The 13,361-nt window shown below is 47.6% G+C and overlaps 1 protein-coding gene across 8 annotated transcripts in view; it reads right to left on the reverse strand.

The window, feature by feature from the left end:
* synrg (synergin, gamma) overlaps positions 1 to 13,361 on the reverse strand; it is a gene marked incomplete at its 5' end in the record, with an annotated part of 108,928 nt that overhangs the window by 70,024 nt on the left and 25,543 nt on the right. For 4 of the 8 annotated variants that reach the window (XM_084331211.1, XM_084331210.1, XM_084331207.1 and 1 more), the window contains 5 exons: positions 3,078 to 3,274; positions 4,089 to 4,169; positions 6,488 to 6,760; positions 9,127 to 9,444; positions 10,590 to 10,701. In XM_084331211.1, the coding sequence (XP_084187337.1) occupies positions 3,078 to 3,274; positions 4,089 to 4,169; positions 6,488 to 6,760; positions 9,127 to 9,444; positions 10,590 to 10,701 (981 nt within the window). The remainder of the gene's footprint in view (positions 1 to 3,077; positions 3,275 to 4,088; positions 4,170 to 6,487; positions 6,761 to 9,126; positions 9,445 to 10,589; positions 10,702 to 13,361) is intronic. The other 4 variants (XM_084331213.1, XM_084331214.1, XM_084331208.1 and 1 more) reach the window with 3 other exon arrangements.

The raw sequence follows: 13,361 nt of genomic DNA on the forward strand, positions 1-13,361 counted from the left end.
GTACATTACACATACCCTCCGATCGAAATGAAGGAATTATTGGAACAACGCAAGAACCCCCCCCCCCCCCCCCCCTCATCAGAGAGAGAAATGTATTTTAGAAGGCTTTGTTCACAGGAAACAAAGCTGCATGAAACGCAGACGAAGCTAAGAGCGATCTATTAATAGTCCCTTCATTCTCCTAGAACTGCAGCAGCGGGAGAAGCCAGGAAACACGTCACTGGTGAGAGGTCTATTGGAATATCAGCATGAAGGCTTGATACAGTTGATGACACGCCTTTTTAAAATTGTAGAGTTCAAATTCAATTAAAAATTCTAATTTAATAAAAAAAATTATACAAATTGAGACAAAGAACCATATGGATCTGTTTTTAAATCTGGACATCCCATGTATTGGCAGGTGTAAAGTCAATGAATGTAGTGTGAATGTGATACATCCGATTAGCACTATTACTCAGTAATACCAATTTGTATATTTTGTACCCAGTTTAATCACCTGTACATTGTATATTGCTGTTGCACTTTACTGCTACATGTGCACTCTTGTGCTTCTTTTCGGCATAATGTACTTGTGCTGTATAATGATAAATTACATTTGAATCTAATCTAATCACCTGAAAGCAAACAGCAAACTACCAATATGCACAACTCATCATGTTAAAGCTGCTGTGGGTATCTTGCTAAAGGAGCTGTTTATCCGTGATCACGGTCAAATGCACACGAATACGTATTTTTTTTAAATCCACTTTTTCTCCCCATTTTCTTTCTTTCTCCCATCCCAATTTCGTATTTCCAATTCTTCCATCCCCTGTCTTGAACATTGCTAGACTATGCCTCCCACTGGTCGGCTGTAGTGAGGATAGAAGCCTTGCATCACGTGTCCCCTCCGGTACACGAGGAGGCAGCCTGTCGCATCTTTTCACCGCAACAGCTCAAACTCTCAGTGGCGGGGAGTAACGCGTGGGAGGCTCACGCTGCCCCCGATACTTCCAGTTTCCGCTGTACCGGCGTCACCCAACCGACCTGTAGGAGTCGCTGTCCACAACGTCCAATCCCTACCCACCGGCTTTCCCACCCTCTAACACTGCCAATTGTGTTAGTATGACGGCCGGCCAGCCGGTAGCAACGCAGAGAGCTGGGCTCGATACCAGCATCTCCTGCGTTAGTGGCGAGCGCCTTGCCCACTGTGCCACTCAGCCGCCTGAATATTGTCCTTTTTAACACTGAAACCTTCATGTAATGTCTGAGAATATATACCTTATTCTTTTTTTTTACAAAATAATTTATTTCATCTGCCATGTTTCTCTGCTCTAGCACCTCCCGTGAGTGTGATTGACAACCGTGGTGGCCAGTGAAGTACGGATCTTTACCCTGACAGCTTCCCTGATTGGCCAGAAGCCTGTGTCATGCTTATAGTTTCAGAAGTCATAACTCAGTATTGGGGCTATGGTGGTGGTTACTGACCCTACTCATCATCAGTGGCAACCTTTTTATGATTCTGCTGTCTCAAAATTCACAAAAAAATATGAATTAGAATCAGTTACCTATTGCAGGTTTAAGATAATTACGTTTGTAAACATTGTTCACCTGAAAACTTAAAGGTAGAATCTGTAATGTCGCCAAACAGTGACCTCTAGGCAAAACATGGACAACATGGCACTGCGCTTTGTTTACAGTTTTTGTTTTTGTCTAATGTGTGGATTGGACTTCAGTGGATACAGGGGAAGGGGCTGCTACTGCTGGCCACATCTCCGGCTCTACCAAGAGAGAAATCCACAGTATAATAAACCAGACCAAAAGAAAAAGTAAACAAAGGGCCATACCAGGCGGGGATCTTGAGCCTAGAGATCGCCGTTTAACCGTCTGTAGTGTGGTAGTGAAAGGGTTAACCTTCTGTAGTGTGGTTGTTAAAGGCTTAACCGTCTGTAGTGTGGTTGTGAAAGGGTTAACCGTCTGTAGTGTGGTTGTGAAAGGGTTAACCTTCTGTAGTGTGGTTGTGAAAGGGTTAACTGTCTGTAGTGTAGTAGTGAAAGGGTTAACCTTCTGTAGTGTCGTGAAAGGGTTAACCTTCTGTAGTGTGGCTGTGAAAGTGTTACCTGTCTGTAGTGTGGTAGTGAAAGGGTTAACCATCTGTAGTGTGGTAGTGAAAGGGTTAACCTTCTGTAGTGTGGTTGTGAAAGGGTTAACCGTCTGTAGTGTGGTTGTGAAAGGGTTAACCGTATGTAGTGTGGTAGTGAAAAGGTTAACCTTCTGTAGTGTGGTTGTGAAAGGGTTAACCGTCTGTAGTGTAGTAGTGAAAGGGTTAACCTTCTGTAGTGTCGTGAACGGGTTAACCTTCTGTAGTGTGGTTGAGAAAGGGTTAACTGTCTGTAGTGTGGTTGTGAAAGGGTTAACTGTCTGTAGTGTGGTTGTGAAAGGGTTAACCGGCTGTAGAGTGGTAGTGAAAGGGTTAACCTTCTGTAGTGTGGTTGTGAAAGTGTTAACCGTCTGTAGTGTAGTAGTGAACGGGTTAACCTACTGTAGTGTTGTGAAAGGGTTAACCTTCTGTAGTGTGGTTGTGAAAGGGTTAACCGTCTGTAGTGTGGTAGTGAAAGGGTTAACCGTCTGTATTGTGGTAGTTAAAGGGTTAACCGTCTGTAGTGTGGTAGTGAAAGGGTTAACCGTGTGTAGTGTGGTAGTGAAAGGGTTAACCTTCTGTATTGTGGTTGTGAAAGGGTTAACCGTCTGTAAAGGGTTAACAGTCTGTATTGTGGTAGTGAAAGGGTTAACCGTGTGTAGTGTGGTAGTGAAAGGGTTAACCTTCTGTAGTGTGGTTGTGAAAGGGTTAACCGTCTGTAAAGGGTTAACCGCCTGTATTGTGGTAGTGAAAGGGTTAACCGTCTGTAGTGTGGTAGTGAATGGGTTAACCGTGTGTAGTGTGGTTGTGAAAGGGTTAACCATTTGTCATGTCACAGTGAAAGGGTTAACCCTTTGGTAGAGTGGCAGTGAAAGGGTTAAAACTGGCTCGTGTGGTTCTTTGTTTGACGGGTGCAGCCGGTAAAGAGGATCATCTCCTCCGATGCCGGCGGGCGACTCACCTGTGCCACGCCGATGAGAGCCAGCACGGTGTACAGCTCCTCCTTGGTCAGCATGCCGGGCGTGGTACGGTTGGCCGAGGCCCAGATCTGCCCCAGCGCCTCCCTCGGCAGACCAGAGGACATCAGTATGGGGTAGAGCTTGGCCGTGTCGATCCCCGCCGGGGTCATGGTGAACTCCAGCACCTTCTTGAACATCTCTGTTGATGAACGGATACAAAATACAGCTGAAGGAGCCCTCTAGAGACTTAGAAGATTATACCAAAAGGTAGATACGACCTCATATTGCACAGACTTTATTTGATGGGGCTGATGCTTCACCACAGAGTGTGAATAAAATGTCTAGCAATACAGCAGCTAGAAAACCTAAAACAAGGTTGTTTATTTTTGGTTGTTTTTTGCCTTTCTAGCTAGCTTCCTTTCCATCCCCCAATTCTAGTCGTTCTGCCAATTCCCTTCCTGGTTGTTGTGCTGCCCTACTGTCGGTCTGGGGAGGGTGTGTAGACGATCACATGTGTCCTCTGATACATGTGGAGTCGCCAACCACTTCTATTCACCTGAGAGCGAGGAGTTTCACTGGGAGAACGTAACGCACGCGGAGGTTCACGCCATCTCCCCCAGATCCCCTCCCTGCGGAACAGGCTCCCCGACCGACCAGTAGATGTCGCTATTGTAACAACCAAGACTCATACCCCACCGACTTCCCACCTGTGTCCGTGGGGGCGAGTGACCAAGCCGAAGGTACCGCTGACTAAAGCAAGGTTATTTAATCATATTTTCCAATCCGACCTCTTGACCCACCTCTTGACCACTGCCTTCTTCTACTCCCCCCCCCCGTCCCCCCGTCCTTGTGTTTGTTATGTCTATATATTGTTTGTCTCGCAGCCCCTCGTTGTAAAACGACTAATGAGTTCTAGAAAAGTGCTACATACATTTTATTCACCATCATCATTTCATTCATTTTCACTAGACACATAATAACACGTCGTATGTATCCCCAGAGGAGGCGTTTACCTGGGATGAGACTGTCGTTGTACAGCCAGCCTGGTACCATGGGTTGGATGTGCTCTTGCTGGGGGTACACGCCAACGCCTGCTGTCGCGACACAAAGACAAGACACGAGAGTTAGAGTTATAGACACAAGCCCCGTGGCACGCCGCATCTCCGTCTTGAGTCGATCCCTTCTCGTACGGGCCCCACAGCTAGAATACCCTACGCCTGCTGTGCCTGAAGGATGGAACGCTTTCGCTGGACTGCTTTCTGGAGACATCTTATCGTCTGTGTTTGAGTCACAACCAAATATTCTGACTATAATACTCCTGAGGGAGAAGAATAAACAAGGCTCTCGCTTGTAAATTAATACTTGACGGTAACCTAAATCTTCTTTGCAACTGAGGGATATCTATTTATCTCCCTTGCACAGAGTGAGACACTTGTGCAGCGGGTCTAGAAGTAGCCCCTTTCGTGACTGCGATGCAAGCCTCGCTTGAATATGCAGTCACTTATTCCCACGTTACTAGCCATGTTAATGTGCACATCAAGCACTGGTTAAAGACGAGCGGTGGGTCCAAAATATATCAGATATAAATTTCAAAGGTACCCACCGTTGCATTAGGGTTTCACACACACGCGCGGCATGGTTTGAAAGCTCGGCATTGCTAATAAACATTTTAAATCATTTTTATAAACAAGTAAAAAAAATCACTGAGCTAGCCTTGGCTAAAATGGCTGTTTCCGCATTTTCACGCAGGAGCGCTGTGATTGCTGGGCGCACCAGGCACGTGACAAAGCAGCCAGCAATCACAGCGCTCCTGCGTGAAAATGCGGAAACAGCCATTTTAGCCAAGGCTAGCTCAGTGATTTTTTTTACTAATGATTTAAAATGTTTATTAGCAACACAGAGCTTTCAAACCCCGCCACGCGTGTGTGTGAAACCCTAATGCAACGGTGGGTACCTTTGAAATTTATATCTGATATATTTTGGACCCACCGCTCGTCTTTAACCAGTGCTTGATGTGCACATTAACATGGCTAGTAACGTGGGAATAAGTGACTGCGTATTCAAGCGAGGCTAGTCTAGAAGCAGCTCTTGTGGAAACTAAGTTCTTTTGGAAAACACTTACGTTTGGCTTAGACCCCCTTAAAAAGACAGATGTTGACTCAAGCAGCTACTTTGTACATAATCCTCCCATTAGACAGGTTATACCTCGGAGAGCACTCCACAGACTAAATTATTATGCATAGGTTCCCATGATGAGCCACCAAATTCTTCCCCCAGATGACACAGAGGACACAGACAAACAAACAGACAAGAGCCGACGGGCGCAGCAGAGAGGCAGGTATCATCATGCATGATCAGCTCCGAGCATAGTGGCCCCCCGGCGGCGCCGGCTTAATCCATGCGCAGCCCCGCTAAACCCCAAGCAAGGCGGCATGCGCCAGAGGTCAATCTCGGGGAGGGTGTTGCACAGCCAGGGAACAGACGGCAGCTTATCGAGTCAGCAGGTATTACCGCGGCACCTCCAGAGACAAGCGGCTATTTCCGCATTGTGTCTGGGAGAGGGAGAGGGAGGGGGGGGGGGAGAGAGAGAGAGAGAGAGAGAGAGAGAGAGAGAGAGAGAGAGAGAGAGAGAGAGAGAGAGAGAGAGAGAGAGAGAGAGAGAGAGAGAGAGAGAGAGAGAGAGAGAGAGAGAGAGAGAGAGAGAGAGCGAGTGTTTGAGAGACAGAGTGTGTGTGTGTGTGAGAGAGAGAGCGAGTGTTTGAGAGACAGTGTGTGTGTGTGTGTGTGTGTGTGTGTGAGAGAGAGAGAGCGAGTGTTTGAGAGACAGAGAGAGAGTGTGTGTGAGAGAGAGAGAGAGCAAGTGTTTGAGAGACAGAGAGAGAGAGTGAGAGTGAGAGCGAGAGTGAGAGCGAGAGTGAGAGCGAGAGCGAGCGAGAGCGAGAGAGGGGCCAACATGAGGAAAAACCCCTCTAATGCGATTTGGCCTGAAGGGACGGGAGTTTGAAGCGCAGGACAGAGGAGAGAGAGAGGGAGAGATATTAAAGGAGGAGCGGGCAGAACACCTCACCGGGACAACCGTTCCATCCACACTAGAGGTTTTGCCAAATGTCAAGTGTGATTTAATTCCACACCCCGGCAAGACTACAATAGCATGATCATGGGACTGTTATTCCTTCAATCGCGTCCACTTCCAAGTCTGAAATTCCAACCGCTGGTGGAAAAAAGGCCATTCGAAGGTCGTTTAAGGTTGAGAAAGGTCGAAAAGAGTTCCAAGTATTTCCCCCAAGGATTAATAGGAAACTGCTCCCACATGCCATCGCTTGATTACATGTTAATTCTACAGAGAAAGGGAGAGAAAGAGAGGGGCAGCGAGAGACACTATGAAAGGCTTATGAACAGGTTATTCTCTCACCACTGTCACTACCGGTTTGAGGGGGCGGGGCGTCAGACGGTGAGGGGTCAGCGGGCCCCGGCCCCGGGGCCTCGGGTGGCATTGCCACGGTGAAGACGGAGCTCAACTCCTGCGGAGCCTCAGCCCAGTTCCGTGCCATGGCGCTGGGTCGGAACTGGGCTGAGACCTTAGCCCTGGGCCCCGCCACGGACTGCTGTGGCCTAAAGCTAACGTGAGCCTTCTTATTGGCCGTGAGATCACACGAGGAGTAAAGCTTCTCTTCCAGAGTCGGGCCTAGAAGGGGGTGGATGAGGAGGAACACAGCGTCTTTAAAAGACCAGACTCTTCACGACACATATGGTAGCAGCACAACGTTTAATTTCCCTTCTTTTTAGAATTCAGATTACTAAAAAACGTTTGTATTCTGCCTGACTGACGTACTGGTGACTTGGGGTGACCTGCTCTGCAATGCTAAGCTAGTTTTGGCTATCGATTCTTCCGTCTTTTGAAGCCCCCGCTTAAAGTTCTAAACCCCCCACCTCGTCAGAGAGAAATGTATATTTTAGAAGGCTTTGTTCAACGGCAGACAAAGCTAAGAGCGATCTATTAATAGTCCATTCATTTCCCCAGAGCTGCGACAAAGACTGGAGAAGCTCTCACCATGAAGCTCTGTGGTGATGTTTGGCATATTTAGGTGGAACTAAATGCCGCTTATGACATTTCTACAGATATGACTTTTCAGGTCAGCAGCAAGGCATCAGAGTGCAACTATCTTGGGGGTGGGGGGCATCTAACTGGCTTATTGCAGATGACGAACAACTAGGTGACAAAACTCTTGGAAATGACCAATTGTGAGCTGGGAAGCTCCCTAGTTGGTGTGTGTAAGTGTGTATGTGTATGTGTATGTGTATGTGTGTGTGTGTGTCTCTCTGGGGTGGAGTAGCCTGCAGGCCAGGGGTTTGTCATCATGCAGGGAACACAGGTGCTTATGCAGAACACACACACCCACTACAGTGCATTGACTGACATGCCTCCTGTCCTGAAAGTAACCGGCTTAAACGGACACGCCGACATTATGGGAAATGCGCTTACTGCCTTCTCCAGAGCCAGTCAGACGAGAAGATAAGATACCAATGTCCTTTCTGTGCGCTCGGTACTAGAAAGCTATCCCGACTGCAAGCTAGCCTAGCACAGCACAAAAAGAATGGACGCCGATACGGACCACTAGCCTAGTTTAAAACTGCGGGAGAGCTAAGCTAGTGGTCCGTGTCCGCTTCCACTCATTTGTGCTAGGCTAGGTCACCTTGCAGCTGGATAGCTTTCTACTGAATATACAAGAGAGGAAATCGGTATCTATCTTCTTGTCTCGACTCTGGAGAAGACGGTAAAGCGCATTTCCCATAATGTCGGCGTGTTCCTTTAACAACGGAAGGCTTAGCTACTGACACGGTTGTTGTCACAGAGAGAGAGGTGCAGCACGTCATGCTTTTCTACCGTTCTGTTATTTCAACAGATCTCAACTGTCACTGGAAGATGTACTTTTATTGTTCACCAAGTGAACGAACCCCTTTTCCACCAAGGTATTTTGAGGGCCGGTTCTAGGGCCGGTGCCTAATCTCGAACTGGTTCGTCGCGTTTCTACAGCCAAAGAGCTGGCTGCTCTCGGGCCAGAAAAACTGGTTCCAGAGCGGTTCAAGTCTGGAACCAAAGACCGCTTACACTCGGTATTGTCGCTGATATACCTAAGCATTTAAAAAAAAAAATATTAGTAGTAGTAGTTATAGTTATGACAAAATTGCGTAAGCTAAGCAATGTTGTTTAAATTTGAAGTACCGTAATTTTCGGACTATAAGCCGCGCCTTTTTTCCCCATTTTTCGACCCTGCGGCTTATATAACGGTGCGGCTTATATGCGACTCGACGTGACCAAACCCGAAAATGTAAAAATCAAAATATTGCTTTTTTGACTGCATTGAAATGTTATTTATCTGTTCCCTTATTTGCTAAACTTAATACAACTTGTAAATGAGTTAATTCTTGTTATTTGTCCGACAGTATTGTGTCCCAATGCTAATTACATATGGTAATTAAACATTAAAACACCTGTGGTTTATAGTCCAGTGCGGCTTATATATGTACACATCATTCAATTTAGCTGCTGCGGCTTATAGTCAGGTGCGGCTTATAGTGCGAAAAGTACGGTAGTAGTTATAGTTATGACAAAATTGCGTAAGCTAAGCAATGTTGTTGTTTAAATTTGAAGTATTTAGAACGTTCGCTATCTGGATCTAGTGATAAAGGCGGAGATGTATACAGTGTATATATATACGTATATACACACGTTGTATACAACGTATACAATGACGTGGCTCTCGAGCAAACCGGTTCTTAGAGGGTGCTGAGATACGGCACTAGCACCAGCCCAGAATGACTCACTAGGTGGGTGTTGGTGGAAAGGGTCCTATTGTGTTTTCACTTAAAAAGGCAGAGGTAGAGGTAACGGGACCATCTGCTGTGTAACCACAATATAAAAGAAGAAAAGAACGTTCAGCACTTCAGCATCAGCAGCATAAACTAATTCTCTTAAACTGATGATGGTGAATTTTAATGGCTGCTTACGGGATGATGGGGGGAATATATAAAAAGAAATTAAACAGTTACCTTGAAATGCAGATTGAGAGCTGGAGCTGACAGTAGGGGTGTCAGCAGGAATGGACACAGAGGCGGGGAGGGACTGAGGAGGAGGAGGAGGGGGGGTGGAGGAGGACAGACCTGGGCCGAGGGAGGTGGAGGAGGACGACGGCGGTGGCTGGGCAGGGGCCTGAGAGGAGGGGGGTGGGGGGGTGGAGGAAGGGAAGCAGGAGGAGGAGGAGGCGTCTACAGGCCCCTGCATAAAGTCACTAAACTCGTCATCGTCCTCCGAGAAAGCGGCAGAGGGGAGGGGCTGTGGGGGGGCAGTGGGGTGTGATGGCGATGACTCTGCAAAAACGGAGAGATAATGGTGATGGCAGGACAGACGCAGGACACACAGAGGACACACGCAGGACACACAGAGGACACACGCAGGACACACAGGACACACGCACAACACACACATGACACACAGAGGACACACGCACGACACACTCAGGACACACGCAGGACACAAAGAGGACACGCAGAGGACACACAACACACGCACGACACACTCAGGACACACACAACACACACGACACACTCAGGACACACAGAGGACACACAGAGGACACACATGACACACAGAGGACACACAGAGGACACACATGACACACAGAGGACACAGAGGACACATAGAACACACATAGGACACACAGAACACACAGAGGACACACATGACACACAGAGGACACACATAGGACACACAGAACACACACACTCAGGACACACAGAGGACATGCAGGACACACACAGGACACACAGAGAACACACACAGAACCCACACATACAATACACGGCACAAGCGACAAACAACACACGTGACACACGCAATGGAAGATGAACGGAGCGCAGAGACAATGTACAGGAGTGAGATATGAAGACTGTCTGGCGCAGGACCAGAAGATGGATCGTATCATTCGTATGGCCGCTGGAATTATTTTGGGGGCAAATAAAATGTCGCTTATACTGTATGTGTATGAAACCAAGTTATATATGAATACCTAAATTCGCCACATATAAAAAAGAAATGCACGGTTACAAGTGACAGACAGGTGCCGTGGGAAGGTTGAGAAAGCAGAACGTGACGGTTAAGGTCTCACAGACGGATGCTACGCTAAACAAACACAGATGACAATGTGAAAACGAAGAGAGAGTTTTTTTTAAGGAGAGCACAGTAGAAAAGTAGAAAACAACAAAAAATATAACATGATAACGAGTTGGCCGTCTGCTTGTGAGTGACAGGGACGCCCTACTTTGACCGTCTCCAAATCTGTCTAGCGGCCCATCTGGCTGCCCGCCTCTGGTACAGATACCATCTCTCAGCGGGGCGGCTCTCTCGGGTTAGCGGAGCTGTGAGGACGGACTGCTGAAGGACGGACACTTTGAAGGGTGACAAGAGCCTCGAGGAAGACCAGCACGACCGGGGCGCCGAGCAGCTCGGAACGTACCTGGCTTCTTGGCTTGTGAGGACGGAGTGGGATGCATCTTGGCGTCTCTGCTGAAACCGTCCAGGTTGCCTTTGATGGCCTCCAGGGCGGCATCTCTGCTCTTCTCTCCAGTCTGCGTACGGAAATGGGGGGGAAAAAACAGGCGTCAACTCACTCGGCTCTGATTCTTTAGAGAGAGAGAGACAGACTGTAGGGTCTGTTGTCATGCAGGGAACACAGTGGCTTATGATTCAGATGATTTTATTGTCACAGCTTTTTTAAATGTACATGCATTCAGAAAAATTTGAAAGTGAGATGCTTGTTTTTCCCGGCTCCTCGACTGTAGTGGATTTGTAGACAACAATACACAACGATGGTAGAACACACATATATAAAGCACACATAGGTAAAACACGCATCTGCAAAGTACACACACTCATACACTGCGTACACACACAGTCTATCTTTGTCTAATGGTCCTAACACTGGATGGGAGCCGACTCCTTAAAGGCCACTCCCATTATACTTGTTTTTGACCGCTTGTACCCGAGCCATGTATATTTTTATTTTATTTTTATTTTGTCTGTGTCTTGTCAAGTTTGTATTAAGACTTATGTATGGTCCATGTCGCCTTTTCTATTATGTTCATTGTCATTGTTACTCCTGTTATGGTCAGTGTTGGTATCGTCGATATTATTAACACTTTGGCTGCCGGAAAACGCCTAAACACGTCATTATCGGCCATGCTCAAGTTGCCGAAGACGCTTTACAGCGTCTTTAATATCAATATTTCAAAAATCTGGGATCGGATTCATATTTCCCCTCCGCTGGCCTGAGATCCACCAGGAGGACCCACTGAGCTCTCTGGCGGTTCAGGAGCGCCATCTGGTGGCCGATCGGCGCAATCGCTTAACAGGAAGTGCTATGGAGATTGTGCTGGTCGGCCGTATTACTTCCGGGCACTAGCTATAGGTTCCGGGACTCGATCTCGACACACTACATAGCGATCGATTGCCAATAACTCGATAAACAACATGATTTGGACGTATATACCATTATACAAGCTGGAGATGGACCGGGTAAATCGACATCCCATAATGGTAACATTTCTACTCTACGATGATCGCCCAACGGCGCGCGGAGACTGGGGTGAGTTTTAGCGTGTAAAGTTACCGTCTTCGATACTAACTGCTATTATCAACATTTGACCCACATTAGATGATTGGTATAACGCTGCCCACGGAATTATAAACGCCCCCTAGCCCATCCGGTCAACATCAGATGACGTGTAGTAACTTCTAGAAGTACGTCTAGTTGGAATTTTTTATATCGCGCTGATTGCCATAAAACTGTATTGCATCATCAATATAATGTATTTGGGGCTATAGATCACGTTCTGGAGAAAGCTGCAGAAAGAGATGAAAACATACTTATACATTAGACCATACTTTACTATGAATATGTGAATGAAAAAGTTTAACGTTGCTACACAATGAACAATACATATAGGACTTTGAATGGGCCCTAATAATGGCAATGTAGCAATAGAATTTAAAAAGTTATAGCCCTGCAAAGAAGGGGACTTTCTCTATAGACAAATAGAGCCGGCAACCTACGGTTGATAATGAATTTAACCCATGGCAGCCAAAGTGTTAATGTCATTGTCATTATTATTGTTATTGTACTGTTCTATGTTTGAAAATAAAATAAAATAAAAACATTTATAAAAAAATTATAAAAATACACAACGATCTATACAATTTACAAACTACACAAAACAAGGTAAATGTTCTAGTTCTAGTGTGTTTCAAAAGGAGGGTACAAAGAGACATCGCTTTTAAAGTATACAAGAATATATTCATTTATATATTCATTTATTAGTTATATCAATATGAAGAGGTGCACCTGTTCCTTCCCATGCATTTAATTCTCCTATGAAAGTCTTGTCCTCCGGACAGAGTTTTGAACCCTTGAACTGAGCTTGGAAGTGGCACAAAAAAAACTTAAGGTGCTTTTGTGTGCATGCTCATGTGATCATTTAGAGTCTGTCCATCAATAGTCTGTTTGCCCGGTGGAAGTAGCTGTTCAGTGGTCTCTTGGATGTGGACCCGAGCCTGTGGTACCATCTGCCAGACGCCATGAGCTCAAGCAGTTTGTGGAGAGTACATGTGGAGAGTACAAGGAGTACAAGGCACGGGACATGCATTGACTGTGATAAGCCTCCAATCCTAAAAGCACCCGACCGGTGGGAAAGGGGAGGGGGGGAAAGGGGAGCCGGTGTGGAGGAGAGCCGGGGGGGAAAGGGGAGCCGGTGTGGAGGAGAGCCGGGGGGGAAAGGGGAGCCGGTGTGGAGGAGAGCCGGGGGGGAAAGGGGAGCCGGTGTGGAGGAGAGCCGGGGGGGAAAGGGGAGCCGGTGTGGAGGAGAGCCGGGGGGGAAAGGGGAGCCGGTGTGGATGAGAGCCGGGGGGGAAAGGGGAGCCGGTGTGGAGGAGAGCCGGGGGGGAAAGGGGAGCCGGTGTGGAGGAGAGCCGGGGGGGAAAGGGGAGCCGGTGTGGAGGAGAGCCGGGGGGGAAAGGGGAGCCGGTGTGGAGGAGAGCCGGGGGGGAAAGGGGAGCCGGTGTGGAGGAGAGCCGGGGGGGAAAGGGGAGCCGGTGTGGAGGAGAGCCGCGGGGGAAAGGGGAGCCGGTGTGGAGGAGAGCCGGGGGGGAAAGGGGAGCCGGTGTGGAGGAGAGCCGGGGGGGAAAGGGGAGCCGGTGTGGAGGAGAGCCGGGGGGGAAAGGGGAGCCGGTGTGG

The sequence above is a fragment of the Notolepis coatsorum genome, assembly GCF_963971535.1.
Source record: "Notolepis coatsorum genome assembly, chromosome: 1".
Classification (NCBI taxonomy): domain Eukaryota; kingdom Metazoa; phylum Chordata; class Actinopteri; order Aulopiformes; family Paralepididae; genus Notolepis; species Notolepis coatsorum.